Here is a 23150-nt window from a genome sequence, read left to right as displayed (position 1 = left end):
CTTCTAATCGTTCCTCGAATGTCGGTGCTTCGGCCCACAGGCGCCCCATCGAAATGTGGAAAGTTGAATGGACTCCTTCTCAGTGCATCAGGATTCCCACCGTAGCATGTGACGTCGTTTTGATGTTTGTGTTGTATAAAGCGTTACACATGTGAGAACTCTAGTGATAAATATTAGGTATATGTATAACAAGACTTGGTGCTGGGCAAGTTGGTTCGAGGTAATAACTAAAAATAAAGGATTGCTAAAAACACGCAGGCAAGATTTAACCGGACAAGCGCTCCGAAGGCTGAGTTCTTGTCCTGTTCAGTCTTGTCCGTGTCTTTGCTAGCACTTTTTTAAAATTTTACTTTACAGGTATAAGTAGCGTTCAGCGCAGCACTTCGTTTCACCGACCTGGGATTATTACCAGTCAATAATCATGCCCCAGGAATGTGGACCTAAACCTACTGGTGCAAAACTATCGGTAAATTGACTATCGATAGCATCGATAGTTATTTTAAGCTATCGATAGTGTAAAAGGACTATCGATTGTACTATCGATACTGCAATGCTCTAATGAGGCAACCCGATCGATAGTGCAAATGCTTTAATGAGGCAATCCTTGAACCGACATGAATAAAATTTGTTAAATTTGAGAGAGAAAGTTAACTTTTAGTTACTTCAAGAAGCATAATTTTGATTGAGGACTTGAAATATGTTACGAAAAGGAATGAAAAGTGGTAAGGTAAATAAAATTGAAAAACCAAGTTTACAAATTGCTAACTCCTCCAAAAAAGATATCGCAGTTCGGTGAACTGCATCTGTTATAGAATCTATAGCGGACATTTTCATGTACAAATTTACAGCTTACGTAAATTTTCTTCGATGTTTACGAAGGTTTTGCAAAAGTCCTACTTTTGAATTCGTCCAAAGGACGAATTTTCTTCAACTGCGAGGCCTTTCTTTCGAGGAACCCGTATGGGTTACCTTTGTAGCAATTGCTACGATTGGGTGGATGTCTCATTTTCCCCTTTAATCACCTCTAGATCCAACCAAGGCACATGTTTATCACCAACGTGCAATCCACTAGCACACTGCAGTGAAAACGTGTAATAATGGCCAGTCGCAAAGTACTGGTTCATCTTTCCTCCCTGGAATGCGGAAGTTTGGTCTCGGCGAAGCCTCCCGAAAAATATTGAAACTGTAAGAGATACTAGGCAGGTGTAATGGCCTCGCGCTTGAGTAGAAATCGCGCATGCTGCCGCTTCTGCGGTGATCTCAAGCTGCGCTGGCACGGTTTTCCAATGCACTGGAACTCCTGCATAACGAAGAGCTTGGGGCCTCCGAAATTATTCGTTATACAGGTCGATCGCCACACAGCTTACAATAGAATCGGGACCGAAAATTTTTTTTCGTTTTACAGGTAATTTCGTTGTAGAGGCGTTAGTTGTTCAAGTGCTCGACTGTATTCGACAGGGCATTATGATGACGCCCAGGGCAATCTCGCTTAAAACGTCTAAAACGCAACGTATTCTTTGAACAAAGAGACCAAAAAGTGTACCCAGTATTGTGGTAAGTATACACCGACAACAAGACAACAAAAGACAACGACATCATCGAGATAGACGAGGCAGCTTTTCCATTTGAGGTCAGCGAGAACGGTATCCATCATTCGCTGGAATGTGGCTGGAGCGGAACAGAGGCCGAAAGGAAGTACTCTAAATTCGTAAAGGCCGTCCGGAGTCACAAAGGCAGTTTTCTCGCGGTCCCGCTCATCTACTTCAATTTGCCAGTAGCCACTTTTCAGATCGATAGAGGAGAAATACTTCGCGCGCCTCAGCCTGTCCAGAGAATCGTCGACACGAGGCAACGGGTATACGTCTTTCTTTGTGACGTTGTTTAGCTTCCGGTAGTCCACACAAAACCGAAGCGTGCCATCTTTCTTTTTAACAAGCACGACAGGCGACGACCAGGGACTGCATGAAGGCTGTATTACGCCGTCTTGAAGCATTCCTTCACCTGCGTTTGAATGGCATGTCGTTCGGTCGGGGAAACACGATAAGGCTGCTGCCGTATGGGGTGCGCGTCGTCATAGGTGATGATACGGTGTTTAGTAATCGACGTTTGACGTATCTTCGACGACCGTGCAAAGCAAGAGTGGAATTCGAGCAACAGGTCACGCAGGGGTTGTTTGTTGTCTTCAGAAAGCGTTGCACTAATGTCGACGTTGCTTAGAGGTGCTTTAGTAGTGACGATTGCCTGGGAAGCAAAACATTCAGTGACGTCGGCGATCGGGTCGGCGTAGGCGATGACAGTACCAGGGAAAAGGTGGGGGTGTTCGTAGCTGAAGTTCGTGACAAGAACGTCACAGTTGCCATCATGGAGATCAATAAGGCTTCTTGCTACGCAAACACCTTGAGAAAGCAGGAGAGAGTGATTGCTTTCTGCGACCGCTTCACCGTGTAAGAGTCTGTCACATGCCACTTGAACCACGATACTTGCACGCGGTGGTAACGTGACAGCGTCGTCGATGACACGAAGAGGTGCTCGAGCGTGGATGGTGTTGGTCGTCGCAGCGGCGCTCTTTGTCGAGAAAGTGACGAGGCGTTGTCGAATGTCGATGATAGCTCCGTGCTCCCTGAGAAAGTCCATGCCGATGATTAGGTCACGAGAACACTGAGGGAGAATGCTCAAGCTGGCAACAAACGTAGAGCCGCGAATCTGTATTCGTGCCGTGCACATGCCGAGTGGTGTGACGATGTGCCCGCCAGCTGTACGAACTGGCGTTTGATTCCAAGGCGTCGTCACTTTCTTCAGAAGGGTGGCCAGTTTTTCGCTGATTATCGAATAATCTGCTCCAGTGTCCACTAAAGCAGTCACGTCACGACCGTCGAGCAATACAGGAATGTCCAAGGAAATTCGTCGTCTGTAATCAGCAGGTACTGTCGTCGTCGATGTATCGTCGGGTCGCGTACGGGTCAGCAGGGGTCCTTGAGTACGTCCAGACAGAGCGGCCTCGCCCCCGAAGGCCGCTGTGGTTAGTTTTCCCGGCGCGGACTGGGCGACCGACCCTGCACCACGCTCGAATACGTACGGCGAGTCGGAGAAAATCGCTGCGGCGAAGGGGAGCGTGACTGGTGTCGAGCTGATGAGGATCCGCGCTGCTGGGCAACGTATTCTTCAATCGCAGGAGGACGCTGGCCGAACCTAGGTCGCGGCGAGTTTGCCGAGAATCCGCGTAATCCGAGCTCTCGATAAGAGCACTGTCGGTAGACATGCCCAGCTTCACCACAGTGAAAGCAAAGCGGACGGCGATCAGGTGCCCGCCACACGTCTGATTTCCTTGGGGCCTGTCGGTGGTCGTGGTAATAAGAGGTCGCTTGGTCGGACTGTAGTATGGCCGGAGACGCGGTCCGAAGCGGGAAGGAAGGTGGGGCAGGTTGCCGCAAAGCTTGCGAATATGACATACGGGTGCTGTCAGTTCTTAGCGGTTGAGCGTCTGTGCTGAAGGGTGGTTCTCTTAACGCATGAGGCACTTCGTCACGGACAACGCTGGACAAAGAGCTGAGCGTCGGCTGTGAGGGTACCGACAGTTTCTGCAGTTCTTCGCGGATAACGGACCGGATGAGCTCTCGAAAGAAATCGACGTGGCCCCCGAGAGCTCCGAAGAAGTCCGTAGGTGAGGCAGCGTTCACTTGGCGTTCGTATGATGGTGCCCGCTGCCGAAGAGTCTGTTCCATGGTGACGGCCTCGGAAAGAAATTCTGACACAGTCTTTGGAGGACTGCGCACGAGACCGCCGAACAGCTGCTCTTTCACTCCGCGCATCAGGTACCGCACCTTCTTTTCTTCCGACATGCAGGGGTCGGCTCGTCGAAAGAGACGTGTCATGTCCTCGACGTACATTGCGACACCTTCATTCGGCATTTGTATACGGGACTGGAGATCACGCTCAGCTCGTTCTCGACGATCAGGGCTCGCATACGTCTCAAAAAGACGGCGTTTGAATTCTTCCCAAGAAGTTAGGGCATCTGCACGGTTTTCATACCAAACACGTGCGCCATCGTTAAGGCTGAAATATACGTTTTTCAGTTTGTCTGCATCGTTCCACTTGTTGTACGAGGCAACACGTTCATAGTGCACCAGCCAATCTTCAACATCCTCATGCATGGCACCGTAGAAAGGATTCGGCGTTCGCGGACTAAGTAGCGTGCAATGAATCGGCGTAGTGCCTTCCATACCGGTTGGGGTGGTCGGAGCTGCCATTGTCTCTGGCAGGAGTCCAAACTCAGGGGCTTGTCCACGGATCCTTCTGCTGGCGCGGTGTACAGGCGTAACCACCGGTACAGGACTGGAGCTCCTGCTGCTCGGAGGGGTTCGGTGCATAGATTAGATTACCCCGCACCTCCACCAGTTTGTCACGCGCTAAGGCAAGATCAATCAACAGTGCTAGCAGCCAGACCCGAAGAATGCCAGACACGAAAAGACGGTTCTCCAGCTGGCGCGGGATCTTCGACTTCGTCGTCTTCTTCGCCGTTCTTGCTGGGCACGCAATGCTGATCGTTTGCTGGCTCAAAACACCAGGTGGCAATATAGCAAGAGAACATTAAGACGGTACTATGTTTGTAACGGTCACGTTCTCTCCTACGGAGATCTTCCAGATAAGAGAGAATATGGGGTAAGATGTCTCATTTATAAGCAAATAGCGGGCAACAGTGACGAATCTTACAGCATTAATGAGAGGGTGGCAGTCATCGTAACAAAGCTAAATTGACAATTCAGATTTAAGGTAGTACAAACCTACGCTCCAACCTCCAGTCATGATGATGAAGAAATAGACGTTTTATGAAGGCGTTGTATGAGCAATGAGAATGGTGCAAACTGGGTATACTGCAGTCATGGGCTACTTCAGTGCAAAAGTGGCGAAAAAGCGGGCTGAGGAACAAGCATTTGGTAAATACGGCATCGACTCAAGGAACACTAGAGGACAGATGCTGGTAGAATTCCCGGGAAGGAATAGTTTTCGCAGAATGAATACCGTTCCCAGCATAGGGCAGGATGTAGAAGTGTTTGGTAGGGTAAAAGGCAATGATTACAGGTTAGGTCGGTCGAGGATTATTCTCAATTTGAAGAGAGAAATAGCAACATTAGTCAAGAAGAAACAGGCCAAGCTAGACACAGAAAGGGTAAAGGTAGACGAGTTCAGGTTGGTGCTCGCAAACAAAGAAGTATTTTGTTCTATAAAGTCGGTTAGAGATAAAACAGTACAATATCAAAATCTTAAGATAGGTTGTGTACATGTATTTATTGCCGCAACTGCATATCATGTTTAGGTATGGTGTTGACATGACAGCTTTGTTTAAAACGGAGTTTATTATCATATAGGCTTGTGTGAATATTAGATATTGCTACACGCGTGTTTGGTTGTTTGAACGAGGAGCGCGGGCGATGTCACTGGAGAAAAGAAGAGAAAGAACGAACTGAGCTCGCGCGGTGAATCCAACTGGTCAGCGCTGCAACCGTTGTTGTAAATAAAATCTGTAAATAGTTGCTCGTCTAATTGACTCGTCCTTCGCGTAACAATATTGACTCGTCCTTCGCATAACCCGGGCCCGGCCCGGGCCCGAAAATAATCTACGTTACCCGCCCGGCCCGGCCCGCCACCCCTTTACCTTAGGCTCAAGCCCGGCCCGAGCCCGGCTCGAAACCGGCCCGAACCCGGCCCGAGACCGAAAAATACATGTTTTTCAGAGTTGAGACGCCCGAGAATAACTCGACGCGGGCCCGAGCCCAGCACGGGCCCGCGTAAAAAAAATCCGAGCCCGGCCCGGGCCCGGGTCAAAAAGCACACGCCGTGCCCGAGCACGGCCCTAGCCCGTGAAAAAAAAATGCTCTACCCAGCCCGGCCCGGGCCGGGGCTTTCGGGTAAGCCCGAGCCCGTGCCGTGCTCTACTATAAGCACTACTAGTTTTTGTAAGCGCTACCATTTTTGGGGTACTTCACGCCCTTTTTGGTGGCTGTCTTTGTATGTTTGCATTGATGAAGTTAGAAGTGCCTTGCAAGACATGACCAGGAGAAAAGTGACCGTTAAGGGTGGAATAACAGTCGATTTAATCAAAAATGGAGAAGATATTAAGTTCGAAAAGCTTGCGGCCCTTTATACGCAACGCATCACGACTTCAAGTCTACCATAGAGCTGGAAGAACGCCAACATTATACTAATCCATAAGAAGGCAGACAATAAAGAATTGAAGAATTATAGACCCATTAGCTTGCTTTCAGTGTTATATAATATATTCACCAAAATAATTTTCAATAAAATCAGTGCAACACTTTAATCAACCAAAAGAACCGGCTGGCATCAGGAAGCGATATTGTACAATGGATCGCATCCATGTCACAAATCAGGTAAATGATAAATCTGTGGAGTACAGCCAACCTATATAAATATATGGCGTTCACAGATAATGAAAATGCATTTGATTCAGTTGTAATACCAGCAGTCATAGAGACATTGGGTAACCATGAGGTACAGGAGGTATACGTGAATATCTTGGCAAATGTCTGCAAGTATTCCAGGGCTACCTTGGTTCTCCACAAGAAATGTAGAAAGTTACCTATGAAGAAAGGGCTCAGGCAAGGAGACACAATCTCTCCAATGTTATTCATTGCGCGCTTAGAAGAAGTATTCAAGCTCTTAGACTGGGATGGCACAGGAGGGAGGATCAACGGTGAATATCTCCGCAACCTTCGGTTTGCTGATGACATTGCCCTGTACAGCAATAGGGGAGATGAATTCCAACAAATGATTGAGGAACGTAAGCGAGAAAGTGCAAGAGTAGGGTTGAACATTAATATGCAGAAGAAAAGGCACTGTTGAACAGCCTCGCAAGAAAACAAGAATTCATGATCGTCAGTCGGCCTCTAGAATCTGTACAGGAGTACGTATATCTACGGCTATTACACATAGGCGACCCTGACCATGAGAAGGAAATTTACGGAAGAATAAAATGGGTTGGAGTGCATATGGCAGGCATTACCAAATACTGACTGGGAGCTTACCACTGTCGGTGAAGCGAAAAGTGTACATTCATTGCATTCTACCGGTGCTAACATATGGGGCAGAAACTTAAAGGTTAACAAAGAAGCTCGAGAACAAGCTAAGGACTGCACAAAGAGCGATGGAACGAGAAATGTTAAGCGTAACGTTAAGAGACAGGAAGAGAGCAATGTGGATCTGAGAGCAAACTGGGAATACCGATCTAGTTGACATTAAGAGAAAAAATGGAGCGGGGCTGGCTATGTAATGCGTAGGGTAGATAACAGGTGGACCTTTAGAGGTACATAATGGGGGCCAAAAAGTGCAGTTGAGGGCGGCAGAAAATGAGGTGGTGCGAAATGAGGTGGTGCGGCCCGGGCCCGTTTTTACGATGGGCGGCCCGCCCGAGCCCGATCAAAACTTTTGTGGCGAGACCCGGGCCCGGCCCGGGCCCGGAAATAATCTACGCTACCCGCCCGGCCCGGCCCGCCACCCCTTTACCTTAGGCCCGAGCCCGGCCCGAGCCCGAGTCGAAACCGGCCCGAACCCGGCTCGAGACCGAAAAATAATGTTTTTCAGAGTTGAGACACCCGAGAATAACTCGCTGCACGTTACATGCGCACCACCAGAAAGCCCGAGCCCGGCCCGGGCCCGAGTCAAAAGCACACGCCGTGCCCGAGCTCGGCCCCAGCCCGTGAAAAAACTGTGCTACCCGGCCCGGCCCGCCCATGCAGTGCTCTAGCCTCTATGACTGCTGGTATCTCTACAAAATCAAATGCATTTTCATAATCTGTGAAAGCCATATAGAGAGGATTATTGTACTCCGCAGATTTCTCGATTACCTGATTGATGACATGGATATGATCGATCGTAGAATATCTCTCCCTGACGCCAGCCTGCTCTCTTGGATGTCTGAAGTCAAGTTTTGCCCTGCCTCTATTGAAAATTATCGTGGTGAATATTTTGTATAATACTGAAAACATGATATGGGTCTATAATTCTTGAATTCTTTAATGTCTCCCTTCGTATGGATTAGAATAATGTTGGCGTTCTTCAAGCTCTCTGGTAGACTTGAAGTCGTGAGGCATGCGTATAAAGGGCCACAAGCTTTTCAAACAATATTTTTTCCATCTTTGATTAAATCGACTGTTATTCCGTCTTCTCCAGAAGCTATTGCCCTGGTCATGTTTTGCAAGGCCCTTTTAACTTCATCGCTAGTTTTAGAACGAGCTTCTGTATCCTGTTCAACACTACTTCGAATGAAAGTAGCTTGGCTGCTCTGGGTACTATGCAGGTCAGTATAAAATTATTTAGCTGATTTTACGATGTCATCGAAATTGCTGATGATATTACTGTGCTTAACTTTCAGTGCATACATCTTGCCCTGTCCTGTGCCAAGTTTTCCTGTCACTGATTTCATGCTGTGTCCATATTTTACTGCTTGTTTAATCTTTTCCACGTCATAATTTTGAATATACCTTACTTTCTTCTTGTTGATTACCTGAATAAACATCTCTAAATATGAAGAAAAATAAATACAAACGATTTATGAGAAATCCGGTTCTGATGAGCAAATAGATAAAGTTGAACTCGTTATATCGAACACAAAGAAACTACATTTCTGCTGTTATCCGTGGTTCTTAAACTTTGTAGATGTAATTTAGTCGGACACGAAATACGGAGCTCCACAGCGTATGGCTGGGTACGCTCCGGTGACAGACGTAAGACTTTTCCACAATACAGCCGAAGATAGTGGCGGTGCAAAAGGCGCCTGCGACTCGTACGCTACGGCGCCAAAAGTGCCACTCTGAACAAAGCGGTACAGCCAGTCTGTTGTATGCTTGCTGTCTCTAGAGGTTTCTTTTTCTCACGTGAAAAGTTGTGTGTGGCGCTGTTGCGCCGCCATGCGTCTCATGCGATGGCGGTTGAAGCAATGAAGTGAGTGACGCTGTGCTTGACCGCACCACCACCGTGCACTTCTACATCAGTGGTCACGGTGGCGCATCCTCAAAAATGAAGCCAGATGCCCGCTTGTGAAATCTGATGAAACAGGGGAGCTCTGCAAGCGTGGGTGTATAGCGTAGTGGGTATGACGCTCGCCTTCGGACCGTGAGTAGCCGGGTCTAAATCCCAGCTCGCCAAGAAAGATTAAATTGTCTTTTTTCCTCTTTCTCTCTCTCTCTTTCACTCTCTACCTTTTTCTCTCTCTCACCTTCTCTCTCTTGTCTCTCTCTCTCTCTTTGTCTCTATCGCTCTATCTTTCTCTCACTCTCATTTTCTCTTTATGTCGTTCATAGCAAGTTGTGTTACAATCGGCGGTACAATGCAACCATATGGTTCCCCTAAATGCATGTTCAGCAAGCGTGGGCGTATAGCGCAGTGGTGATGACATTCGCCTTCGGATCGTGAGTACCCGGATTCAAATCCTCCCTCGCCAAGAAATTTCATTTTGTTTCATTTATTAACGCTTTGGCGGCTTTGGCGTCGGCTTTGGCATCGGCATTAAGCATCGGTGTCTGGCGGAACAATCATGCCGAACCAGCCCGAACGGGCGGGCGCTTCGCGTGGCGCAAGGCGTTAGTGAACAAAAATTGAATTCCTCAAAGTAAAATCTGTGAGAAAACTCGTAAAGTTCCACTTAACCACAACCTAGAAACGTTACAGCGTCGGATTTTAATTTGAATATACGAGAAAAAAGCCTGATAAGCAGCCAGGGATCTTTGAATGCTACCGCGTTCCACTCTTAAAGACGAAGCATAAGTTTCCTCCAATTCTGATCGTGTTTCGCTGTACTTTGGTTCTAGGCAATATTGAGGGGAGTGTTGAAAACCGAGCCTTTATAAATTTTGATCGGGCCCCATGTAGCGGAAAATACGGTGTCGGTGTCGGCGTCAACGGCGTCCAACGCTATCACGTTCCACTCTTAAAGGCGAAGCTTAAGCGTACTCCAAGTTTTTTCACTCGCTCTCTGTCTGTCTCTCTTTCTTTCTCTCTCTGCACCTCCTCTCTTGCCACTCTCTGACTACCTGTGGCTGGCGCTGATGAACGCTCGGCATAGTTCAACCTCGGCCATAAACAGCTCCGCTGTTAAAAGGAAGGCAGCGCAACGTACTGCGAATTATTCCTGCCAGTTAGCACATGCACACGCATCTACGATGCCACGGTCGGACTTCGCGGATGGCACAGAGTGTCCAGAGCGAGAGATAAGTGTGACTGCAGTTCACGCTTCATACATGACGCGCTCCGGCTGTCGGCATACTTCCAGAGTTACACATGATTTCTGTGCGAAAGCTTTTGTTGTCAGAATTGCGTCCGCTTGCGTACGGCGACGAGAGTTGTGCGAAAACAGACCGCCCTTGGCCAGCTGTATATATTGGCTTTACGCCGCTACTTGAGCACGCACGACGACGGCGAAGATAGTTAAACCAGGGTCCTTCTATATTGGTTTAGCGTTCACAGATGCCTTGAAAAAAAGAACACTTAGATTGCCGCAGAAAGCGCGGCAGAAAGCCCCTTTACAGTGTTTCGGCGGTGCCCAGTGGGCTTTTGGATAGGTTTACTCAAGGGCTACTGACAGCACAACTCAGTCTCTCCTGGCGGCCAATGTCGGTCTTGAGGACGGACAATAGTTATAACGATGTAATGACTATAATGAAGATGGGTTGCCCTTGAACTTTTTTATAGCGAGACTTGAATTTAGTTGTACAGGGACTTGGTGGAATTCAGGTTCCAGGCACTTGTTTTCGCATAATTCGCTGTACCCGGGCTCGCATTCATCGGATTTGTTATTAGCGATATATGATTGCTAAATTTTTGAGCTTTTTATAAATAAATATTTAAAACAAAAATAAGGACAAGAAAGGGAGGGCTAATAGAATTAGTACACTTATAGAAATGCTATTCTCCTATAATCTGCCAGACATATTATGCTACTCCCGGAACCCAGACTTTACAGATAGATACGTTCGAATACAACTGATCAGGAATTCAAGTATTCCTTCAGTGTACACTTCTCTTGCAGGCGCTACGCGCGCAATGGCGTACATCGACATGCAAATCAGTAAAGCAAGCAAAGAATGTTCTGACATATTTCGCGTATTTACGCCAATTACAATCATCAACGTATGACGTTTCATAAACGTTATCATAGTAGTTGTAATGTACTTTTATCATTTGCCTTCTTTTCCCTTGCGTAAAAAGGGCATTTAGTGTGATTTTGTAGTCATCCTTGTTATTGGGATGTATTTTCCACATTACTTTTCAAATGAATATTTTAACGCGAACAATATTTTATGGGGAGAAGTCAAAAAAAGGTTTATATACAATATTTGCACAGTGGCAGCGAGTGGCGCCACAACAACAAAGATGGTGGGCCGGGGCAAAGGTCGTCCTCTTTGTCGTCTGCTATCACCATCTAAGTGGGTGTGCGCCAGCGTTTGGCAACGAAATGAAAAGTCTTCGTCCGCAGGATAGGTGGCTCGTAACAATGATATTTCCATTCAAACTATTTCTTTATTTGATAAGTTTTCAACTTGAAATTATACATTTTTATAATTGCACCAAAATTGTTTCGGGCAGAGCCGTTTCCTGAAAACATTTTTGTGAAGTCTTGGAAATAAGATGAATAAAGGTGAATTGTCGAGAGAATATCATTGCGAGGGAAGGCCTATTACCATTTAAGTTATTGTAACCAAGACCACCACAACCAGATTTATAAAGACCGGGAATCATATCTGAAGTTACGCTATATTAAAGAACGCAGTTTCTGCTACATTTCACTTGAATAATGTGACGAAACCAATGCGATGGTTTAATGAAGATTCTAAATTTCCTGAAAATGATTCTGGAACTTATTCGCAAGTGCCTTGGTAAATATAAATGTGTTCTCTAAAGTTTATTGCATACCGCGAACTTCTTTCGGATTTTCGGGCAATTTCTTCCGGCAGTGCATGAGCATATCAGTTTTTTTAAGCGTAATGTGCACTTGTTTGTGACACTTTTCGGCATTTTTCAACCTATACCCGCTTTTGTTAAATATTATTTCTCCCTAGAACACATCACTTACCAATGCACGCAGCGTCCGGCAGACGCCGTCTCGCCGCTACTTAACGACACACTCAGCCATTGGTCGTGGGAGGCGCGAATCTCCGAACTGGACTTGAGAAACCAATTGGCGACCCTCGACCAGGCCCCGCGCGCCGCAAAAGCCAGTCGGGCCCTGGAAGAGGGGCTCGACCCGCAGTAACCAAGCACAACCTTTATTTCAATAAAGTTGTTTCTCTCTCTCCTAAATAATAAAAAATCGTACATAGTGTTTCAGTTCCTACACCAAAACCTCCTCCCCCTCCTCCTCCTCCCGCCCTACTAATAACTTTAGTTTTCAAAGTTCATACTGCCTTCTATTTCTGCAGGTTATCCTGGTCTTAAGTTTTTCGTATACTGACTGAAGCTTGGTATGCACTTTTAACTTGTTGTGTTTAGAACACTTTGCGGTATGTTCAGTCTTCCAGTTCACTTTCTTAATTGTACTAAAACATTGGCTATGGAATTCAGTACGGTCTGTAAAATATTTTATTGATCATCCTGTTTAGTGAGTGACTCCTCGCTGGTGAAATATGCACTAGAGAGCTGAAGCTCTGCGATTAGGATTGGGCTGACTAGAAGCACAAGTCCCTTCAATTTCCTAGCATAAGGCTTACCACAGAGTGCGCATTCGCTAACACGACCTAAGCCATGATAGCGAAGAGTGGGCCGAGCGGTTTCAATATATCACACTTCACAGGTGCAAGGGAATTTTTAAAAGGAGGTAGTGTTAGAATATGCACAAACTTCGAAGAATAATCCCATGACCGCTCATAGACACTGCGTAAGTACTAGTTCAGCAATAACTTTTCGCTACTTTCTCTAATAAGCCCGATTTTCTTTCCATGCATTTTTCCCGCGACGCGTATGAAACTCTAAAAGACACGCGTCAGAAATGCATTGGTGCTCCTAGACAGGTGTTCAAAAAGTGTTTAAAATTGACACCACGAAAATGCCATAGTTCACTGCCATTACAAATGTGCCATCAAACACAAAACGTTTTTAACTGTAGAAGTGCTCTGTATGCAAACGTGAGCAATTTCTCTCAGCAAACGCTGTGGCGGAAATATCCGGCCTATAATATGTTATTCAAATACAACGTCCAAACGCAGTTTCTTTGCAAAGTCTCCGGTTTCACTTGATTTTGCACTTTTCCATGACTGCATTGCAATAATACGCATTCAACATACATGCAATAAAATGACAACACAAATGCCGCCAAGACTCTCAGTTATACGAACCTCCAATTTAACGTAAAGGAAGCACGGTAATTGCGTGCTTCATTGCTTACACCCGAGACATTCTCATGCGTAAAGTGCGTAGTTCAGCATATAATAAAGTAAAGCTGTAAGTGTCATTTGTGTTAGCTGATTAAATGACATGTCAATCAATCAATCGGCGCTCTTCGGCATAGTTCACTGTATTACCTTTCTTCCACATCTCGAATATTTCGCCTTCCTTGCATACTTGTGGAAACCGTGGCACTGTCGGTCAGCCCATTCACATTTCACCACAAATTTACCATGATTAATGTAAACGGTGATGCGGACTTATCTACAATGACTTAGAGCGTCCTAGCAAGTATCTGCAAGACGTGCAAGATACATTACATCGTAGTTATCCAGCACCAGAAGTGCCACAATAAAGTTCATCAGGCTGCCTAAACTTGCAGTTGGCATACCATATCTGTATCTTCCAAACATTCTTTAGCCGCACAAACTGGGCTGGCTATCAGTGGCACAAATTTGGCGTCGCAAAGAGCCACACATTGACCTGGCAACCGGCAAATGGTTTTTCGCACAGAACTTTCGTGAAAACTGTCTTCGTGCCGTAGTTTAGAGCTGTCCCTCCGTTCCAGGTGCGCGATCCTCAATGCCCGGCCGCTGTGTTTCACACGCTGTGCAAGTAGAACGTCTTCTTTTCGAAGCGTGATGGGCCCGCCTTCTTCTTGGCGCTGTCCTCTTCGCGCAGAAGCCGCTCCAACGAGGCGCGATCTGGCAGCAATCGTAGGACGACAGGCTCTGCGGACTTTGGGTCTGGCTTCCTGCGATCAAGATTGACCAATAGGCACTCGTGGCTCCCAGCTTATCTTACGCGTGTGGCTCTCGTTATTCGCACTAGGCTTCCCAACCAATTATACAAAATTAACACGTAGCTGAGCAATACAGACCCGCTCACTGCCACACAGAGTGCTCGAGCAGCCATCTGTAGCATATGTGGAGGCACTTGTTGGCCGCTTCTGCCGTCGAGACAGCACTTGGCCACGATGGTGCGCAAGCGCACGGATGTTCGATTTCTTAGTTGGCGTTGCTAGGTAGGCGCCTTCGTTATTTTTGAAGCGGGTGATATGATACTCTAGATGTTGAACAACAGTGAGAGGCTCTGTACGCGATAAATTTCTAATGAAAAAATTGTTAGCCCTTCCACTGGGGTGGAGATGGAAGACCAGCAAAGCTGTACTACAGTGGGAATTATGTATTTCCAAATATGACTATTAAGACGTGATGGTGTAATTGGTTATTTGAACTATTAAAGAATGAGGAATATATATGATCCGGTGGTTTTCATTTATTTAGCGACCACAGGGACCATAGATTTATGGTCGCTACGGTACACTGCCATAGGGTGTACGGCAAAGGTTGGCACGTTCTTCATAAACACGTCACAAACGCCGCGCGCGTTCGGCTGCGAATGCGGGCAAAACGCCGCCGCCGTCGACAAAAGTTCTGCGCGTTGCTGGTGCTGCTACATGTCCAAGCATATACAGCTCCTCAGAATTTTGAGAATGACAGCCCATAAACAAGTCTCATGAAACAAAACACCGGCATTGCATGCCTTTCGTGGTAAATCTTCTCAGACTGAAATATTAAAAGTGCGAAACCAAAAATGCTCGAGCCAATGAGAGTTTTTTTTCTCTACACGCGGACACGACCATCGGAGACTGAGCCCTTAACAGCTTCGATGTAAAACATCACGGTTCACTTGAGCACGAGTCTTCCTCACCGGCTTGCTGGGAGAAGCCTTCGTGGCTTCTGGTTTGATATGACAATATCTTCCCACACAAGAAATATATAACAGCATAAGACCAGTTGGGGTCAAGACACCGAGGAAATGTGTAATAAAAGTTCGCATCTATAAAGTGATAGCTTGTTTTCCTACTCAAGGAAGCAGTAGCGTAATAGACCTTCGTTGCCAACTGCTGCAAGGTTAACGAACGTGTCAGCGGACACGTTAGGTGAGTGCATAAGAAAAGTGTTGAGTCAACGCACTTATTTAATATAATTTGCCTTCATTAAACTAAATTTTAATCAATGCTCTTTTCGGGTGGCTTAATTATAGGCATCACTTCAACACACCTGACCTTTAAAGTGCTATTATAGGCTCATGACACAGTGGGGCGTGTGGTACTTCGGCGTGCACTGTTTCCTTACAGGTCCTCGCGCTTTAGGGCTAGATAGTCTTTAGAAAAGTTGGACGCTATATTAGGGAACGCAGCACCGAGGACCTCGCAGGCTAATAAGAAGGGTGGAAATGCTTGTTCGAATAGGTTGTGTTGTTTTGCGTTAAGCCTAGACCACACTACAGTGAAAACGCGCGTGGCGAGCCGCCAGTGGCAAAACGCACGCCGCGGAAGCTACCGCCTGGCAGCTCTTTTGTACCGTGGGAGGGGACCAGCCTTGGAACGATATATCGCGGCTTGCCGCGGGGTGAAGACAGAGGAGGCCAATGAGAGCGGTCCCTTCAATGACATGCGCGCAGGAAACGGGTGTCATGCGGACCAGCGCCCTACCACTCAGTTCGCACTCGCGCCTGGTATCAGCCGGACGGCTCGTTTCGCACTATCATCTGCTCGCAGCAGCTCTTGTTCGCGCTTGCTTGGTTCGCTTGGTTTGGCCTCCATTGGGCTTGTTTTTGGTCATCATGGTCTGCGATTGTCTTTAGAATGATGAATATAAACGGAGACGTCCTGATGGAAATATGTTTCTATACTGTGCGCCATATCGGATTCCATACGACAGACGTACCCTGAATTCAAGGACGCAGAGGCGACACTCAGAACCTCATTCTCCTTTGTTTCTTGAACGTGGTGACGCCACAACATAAATGATCACGCTGTTATGATTGTGATTAGAGTGGCAACGACGTCGTCATCATCCACTGACATGACTCACGTAAGAACGAAGGATGAAGAACGTAAACACAGCGCCGATGTGCAGCAGACGACAGAAAAAATTTCCGCCTCCATTCCACCCTGTGAAAGTGGAAGTACAGCGAAGCGGTTGCCGACGTCACACAAGCGCCACCACCACAAGGTGTGGCGCCATCGAGATTAATGTAGTGTCCACGACCTCATTCGCGCTCTTTCGGTTGGTGCTTCGACGCCGCGGTGCACGTTCGCGGTGCCCATACGCTTGCGTGAACGTCAGTGTAATTTTTTAACAGTCTTACCCTGATCTCGACTACGGTCGCAGCACACTCAGCGCGACCGATGCAACGGACAGAGCGCCCAATTATCAAGGATCGATACATCATGTGCACATGTTCATCACGCGCGCGCGCAAGTGTGCCGGAGTGCAACTTATATCCTCAGCCTGGCGCAAGCTGCGTTATTGAACTAATTCAATTTCTCAAAGTAAAATGTCACAAAATTTGTAAAGTACGTCTTACACACAACATGCAGACATGATAGCATAGGGTAGTTAATTTGAACATACGAGAAAACATGATTCTGTTACGCGGTAACTCAAAATTACACTCGCGATGGAGACGAAAATTTTCCTTTGTAGACGCGACTGGTGTGCACTGCACGGACGCTGAAAATTTCCCGGGGTAGCCATATACAGCTTCACTATAAAAGCGCGCGACATCCGACTACATGTACTCGGTGCATGTTGGTGGAGTGCGGTCACACCGCCAGTCGGTGTGACCGCACTGCCGCAGCGGCGTTTTACCACCGGCGGAGCGGCGCGTGCATTTTTCCTCTAGCGTGGTTGCGGCTGTATATATTTTAGCCTCCCGCATGTGAAACAGCCAATCAAAGCAGGCACAATAAAACAATGATGCGTTCACCCATTGCTTTTGCATAGTGGATATGACGAGTGTAAACAGAACGTTCCCGTGTTGCTGCGCAAACGTGCGAAAAAGTTCGAAGCTGTGCATGCACGTTGCATGTGCACATGCAACGTGCACGCGGCTGCTCACACTGTGGGTGGTCGGCGTCCGCAGTGGGCGATGCAGTAGAGCAAGTCAATGCAGCACAGATTGGCGCAGCACTTGACGGTCAGCAGGAGGAGGAAGCAGAGGAAGACGCACGCGGTGGTCAGCATCACCGACAGGAGCAACTCGACATCCTCGCGGGGCGCTGCGGTCGCTACTTGCACGGGCGCCCCGAACTCTACCGGGATGGCGGAGGGAGAAGAGGACCACGGCGCTATCGAGGATGACGAGTCGTTGAGCGTCGCCAACAGTCTGTGCAATAGAAGAAGAAGGAGAGGTAGAGGGGGGGGGGGGGGGGGCTTTTTTATTGTGAGAAAAGCAGGGGGACGGCCACAGGAGCTTCTTCCTCGGCTTGCTATTCTGCGTAGGGGAAAGTGAGAAAGAGGAGAGCAAGATAGTGCGGATGACGATGATAGTGCGAGGTTAACTATGCACACGGGCTATATCCATACTTAGCCCATACATGAGTCTCCCACGTCACAAGGCGCAGGAATCTGTCACGTAGGTCTACAGCCTGGAGCAAACGACAGAGGCACTTGAGGGAGTACTGCGGTCTTGACAGTTTTTAAAGCGCAAGCATTTCGATGCCTACCCATCCAGAAAACCGGTCCCTCCTTCGGTCGGTCACGTAAGACTATCGCTTTCAAGATTGGGCCCGCGGCAGCGAGCAAATTGACGTTAGTGCTGCGTCTTGGTTCAGCGTGAACTAAGCTGCTAGAACACAGCGCGCACGAAACTATGAACACTCGCAGCGCTCTGTCCCCATCGCAGATCGCTTTAAAAAACGCATATCCACGAAGTGAATGATGATGAGTGGGCGAAGCACCGGGGGATCATTCGGTTAACCGTGAATGCCCCGACGCCGGCAAGCGGGCCCAGAGCCGGCGAGAGCGCGGGTAGCGGCGGCAAAAGCCCGAAGCGTTCTCTACCTGAGGTTGGTGGCGCTGATGCTCGGTTCAAGCGCGACCTTCGCGAGCCCTCAGCTCTGGGTCCGCTTGCCGGCGTTGCCGTTTTGCTGCAGCTTCCCGTGCCATCGACTCCGCTCGCACTTGAGCCGCCACTCTAGCCTTTTCATTCATAGCAGACGCGTCGTTATCACAAGCGACCGTTATCAACCGTGGCTGAAGAGAGAAAGAGACCGCGCGTCTGGAACGAACGTCCTTGTGCACTGACCGTTATCATCCATGGCTGAAGTGAGAAAGAGCGCGCGTCGGGAACGAAGGCCCTTGTGCACCGCAGCGCCCCTAGCGGACTCCATGCAAACCAGAGCTACGGCCGACAACGACGATGAGGGGGAACAAGGCTCGGCCCTAAGGTGCTTCGCCCCTAAAAAGGGGCCCGCGCAGATGCCCCTTACGCACCCGCCGCCGGAGTACGGTTGTGCACGTTTCCTAATGGTTTAATAAAATGGTTCTCATAATGGTTTCATAAAAAACGATAACGGCTTATAATGATCGGAACGTCATCAGCGCACCTGGTGCTGCGATCTGCAGTAGTTTGCTTGCATCTTCAATTCACCTTGCACCGCAGTCCGCAGGAGTTCGCTCCCATTTACGACGGGAGTGAAGTCGGTAGGGGCGATCCAACCCAAGCTGTCTACGCATGGCATTTGCGGCACAATTTTCGTCCTTATTACGTGCCGCCCTCTGTCGCCGCGCACATTCTGGATTCTGCTCTTCGTAGGCGCGCTGTTCTTCCACAGTCCTTACCACAAGCGGTAAATTTTAATCAGAAAAAATTTTACTACGTGAATTTCCCCAATAAACTGCAGACATACGAAGCAAGTAATGAGGCATGGTAAGTATTGCACACCGCCCGATCACATCAGATAAATTATAATTCAACCTGTTTCCTCGGGCCCCATCGCTATTCCCATGCCAATGTTGTCACGTTACATGACAACGTTACCTAGTTGAAAAACACAAGAGGAAATTTCAGTCTGTCGTATTTTAGGACATTTGTTGTCTGAAGTTCTGTTGCCTGACGTCAGTTGTCTGACTTCTTTAGTCTGATGTCCTGTAATCTGACGTCCTGTAGTCGACGTCCTGTATAGTTCTTGATCAATATTTAATTAAATACATGTCACAGATCTCTTTAGGACTATGTATATTGGTTCGTTTAAAAGAAGTAAAAAGTAAAAAAATAAAGAAAGACCCGGGAGGGATACGAACTTGTTCCCAAACCCAGTATCTTAGCACAGCACCATGCCGAACATGACTTTAACGTTTTGGCCATGTCAACACTAAGAATCTCTGTCCTTTCTGATGTTTACATTTGTATGATGATAGTATAGGTGCGTTTTCATCCCGCCACATGAACTGACGCCTCTCTAGAAGAGTAAAAGGGTTGTTACTATCGACAAGTATTCAGCGAAATGCTAGAACAGTGATTTTGCTTGACGATATCTACTCGTATATCAGTTAAGACATTCAGAAATAGACAACGGCAACCGTGTGTTCTGTAAAGGTTGTTACTCATTTCGACAACTGTCTCTCGCTCTTTACACTTTTGAGCGCGCATATAATTGGCGTGTTCAGTGCGAAATAGCCACATAACCATTCGTGCATAAGTGCTCATTTAGACAACGCACCGGTTTCTCGCAGTAACGCTTTTTTCAGAATACTGACACCCGATCGAGAGACCTTTTCACGTAGCTTTATGTAACAACCTAAAACTTACTTTGCCCTTTGCAAAGGCTTGTGCAATATTTCTGGGAAATTAACTAATGTGTCAGCGTAACAATGCGTGTAAGCCCACATGCCTGTGTGTCACATCTTACAAAATAAAACTAAATGGCTACGCAGCTGTTGTCGCAAATGCTATGATTTCAATCAGCGGCCGATCTTGAGGAGCCCAGTGGGGCGATTGTTTGTGCCTCGTCGTCACGGCACAATTATGACAATTGGCGACTTCGACTTAAATACCGGTATCTGTGATAACAGCATTGCCGGATTCACAGAAAGCACCTTTGAATACCACCTAAGATAAAAGTACATTGCACAACACCGATGTGAAATTGACATAAAATTTTAAAGCGTCGTGACGGAAAGCGCTTCTGTCGCGACGTAAGAACTTGTCTTCTTCTTCCTGGGGTTTTACGTGCAAGAACCAGTTATGAGGCGCGCTGTAGTGGAGGGCTTTGGAATAATTTAGACCACCTGGGGTTCTTTACGTGCAATACAACGCAATGTCGCGGCGACCGAAAGTCACACATTTCTAACGACGCGGCAGTGAGCGCCTGTCGTTGTGACATACTTCGTGTTGCGACGTCAGAATCATTGTCGCGATAGAAAGCCTTTGTTTCAGTTTCAGAACTCTTGTTGTCGCGACCTAACGTTTCTGTTGCGACTTCGGAACCCTCGGTGATGGTGACAGGGAGTTCCTGCTGCAACGTGACAATCGTTGTCGCGATGGAAAGTCTTTGTTGCGACTTCAGAGATCTTGTTGTCACGACAGAACATTTCTGTTGCCACTTCAGAACACTCTGTCTTCGGGACAGGGAGCTCCTGTTGCGACGTCAGAATCGTAGCGATGGAAAGTTTTTGTTGCGACTTCAGAACTCTTGGTTGCCATGACAGTTTCTGTTGGAAGGTCAGAATCTCTGTCGTAACGTCAGAAATGTCTGTCACAACTACAGAAACGTCAGCAACTTATGTGGTACGAGAGGCGTTTGTGCAGTCACGACAGAAATTTCTGTAGTTCTGCAACTGGGTAGCAACAATCTGACATGTAACTACAGCATGACAACGTTCGCACGGGACTGCTGTCAGCGGCATCATCCGTTCGTTGTGCTGCTCGCACGACGTTCACGATCTTAAGTAGCAATACATCATGCGTCGCCTTTTTTTGGCCGATCAACCGAGTATAGTGTTCCCGAAAGAGCAGTAAGCCTGACCAAGTGTCGCTTTCATATTCAATGTCCCTATAAATTAACGTTCATCTTATACCTCTGAAACAGGCGTGACATCAACAAAGAGAGAGTCATGAGCTAAGTATGTAGAGCTGTCTTTAAAATTTAAGGCTAAACGGTAAACTCACATCTTATATGGGTGCTAAATAACCCTGTACTAACCGGATCGTGTCGTTTGGGTCCTTCTCGAGCCACCGTTTGGCGGGCTGCTCGATGTCTCCCGAGTGCAGGTGCACAGACAGAAAGATGTTGAGGAGCCTCGACAACGCGTCATGCCGCACGGACACAAGGTTGTCGCTGCTGTTGGTGTGAGGCTTGGGCTGGACACAGAAAGACTCACATAGTAGGGAACGGCTTAATGTTGGCTTAATGTTACACACACATCAGACCAACTGGGCCAAGCACACATCACTCACATTGGTAACGTTGAGGGCCTCCATTCTTTTGCCCACGCCTGCTCCCGGTGGCAGCTCCTGCTGGTAGGTACCTTGGCTTCTGCACAGCAGCGGCTGTCTGGACCGCCTACGTATCGAGCATTACCTAATTACCGATCAATCCTATTGTTACCCATCCCAGTTCATAACAACGCGACCAAGACACAGTAAAAGTACCTCAATCTCTGACAACTACTACTAATAATAACTGCGTCACAGCACACTCCCGGCGGCACATTGTGCTTGCAATACCGCACCGTATCTCGGCGCCGAGATGTGTCACGCCATTATAGCCTCAAATGCACGTACCACATATTAACGCCGGTTTCACGATACACGCATTTTACGACAAACGCTTCCTAATGACGGAGCCGCGGCAGTACTGAGAATCAGGCCATGGATCTTCTCTACTTGAACGCCTCATGGTTAATGGATTGCAAATTGAAGACTGCAATCTCGCTTTCCGCCGACAGCTCTGTGGCTCTCCTGTGTTTTCAAAATGGGTTTGCACATGCGTCGTCACCTCGAAACAAGGCTTGAGTTGTCGCTTTGCATATGGGATAATGGATCGCTGTTAACAACCCAGGCACTGTTCAGAAAGCGGGGCCATCGACGTCCGGCGGATCGAACGGAAGGGGCGCCTCGGTCATCGGGTGCCGGCGCCCCGTAGACGACCCGCCAGGCCTGGCAGCGGCCAGCTTTGTTGGTTGCTTCGTGCCTTGTGGTATGGTTCAACCCACTACGGGGTGTGGGCTATGAATCGGGCGGTAGTAGGCGAAAAAAAGAAAACCATAAATGCATTTTGTAAACAAAGAACCTAACCTAAAAAGATAGTCGTGAGCAGTGATGAATCATCTTTGATGTTAAAAGGTGTTCATTTCCTGAACTCTTAATATGAATTTTGTGGATATATTGAAGATGAGGTAATCCCTTCTCTGGTCCCATGATGTTCCATTTAACGAGTCTACTGTGCTTAAGTTTCAAATAAGACGATGCTCACAAAAAATAGCGTATAAAAGTCCAGGAGGCTGCCCTTATACTGTGCCATTGGCAACTCCAAAATCCTTTACTAGTGCCGGCAACACTGTCCAAATAAACAAAGATGGCTACGACAGCCGGGTACGGCAGTTCTTTCGCTTGGAGCTGTGCTCAAGTGTTTCGTCTGTGGCGCAGAATCGAGGTGTTTCGTCAAAACCGAAAGGGTCCTTGCTGTCGATTACCTTGTTTTGATCCAGTAGCGCAACCAGGATATCTTCCAGGGGGGGGGGGGGGGGGGGGGGTCGACTTTTTGTGAAGAGGTGGGGGGGGGGGGGGCAGGCAATTTGCATAATATGAAATTTCCTTGCTTTAGGCAGAGGAATCCAACAGAAAATCAAATGCCTAATGATAATAACAATGACACCAAGGCTGATGACGATGTTCATTTCTTGAGCGCTTTACTCAAAGTTTTGAACGAGCTTGATAGGGCCAAGAAGCCGGTCTGCAGA

General features: G+C 47.6%; 1 protein-coding gene across 1 annotated transcript; it reads right to left on the bottom strand.

The window, feature by feature from the left end:
* Positions 1-13938: 13938 nt before the first annotated feature.
* LOC125941761 (uncharacterized) lies at positions 13939-21747 on the bottom strand. The gene is made up of 4 exons (XM_049659593.1): positions 21646-21747; positions 21392-21549; positions 17305-17571; positions 13939-14146 (listed from the first exon to the last, which is right to left on the bottom strand). Exons 1-4 carry the CDS (start codon positions 21667-21669, stop codon positions 13993-13995), a joined length of 603 nt encoding a protein of 200 aa, XP_049515550.1. The 5' UTR covers positions 21670-21747; the 3' UTR covers positions 13939-13992.
* Positions 21748-23150: the final 1403 nt, after the last annotated feature.

Source organism: Dermacentor silvarum, unplaced genomic scaffold, assembly GCF_013339745.2.
Source record: "Dermacentor silvarum isolate Dsil-2018 unplaced genomic scaffold, BIME_Dsil_1.4 Seq229, whole genome shotgun sequence".
In the NCBI taxonomy this organism is placed as follows: domain Eukaryota; kingdom Metazoa; phylum Arthropoda; class Arachnida; order Ixodida; family Ixodidae; genus Dermacentor; species Dermacentor silvarum.
This window is presented reverse-complemented; position numbering and strand designations above follow the sequence as displayed.

Excerpts from the sequence above, each read along its gene's own strand:
- LOC125941761 (XM_049659593.1), bottom strand. The coding sequence starts at position 21,669 with ATGGAGGCCCTCAACGTTACCAAT. Across the intron at positions 21,550-21,645 it reads AGGCCCTCAACGTTACCAAT|CCCAAGCCTCACACCAACAG; the intron begins GTGAGTGATGTG and ends TTCTGTGTCCAG. Across the intron at positions 14,147-17,304 it reads GGACGCCGACCACCCACAGT|GAAGCCAGACCCAAAGTCCG; the intron begins GTGAGCAGCCGC and ends TCTTGATCGCAG.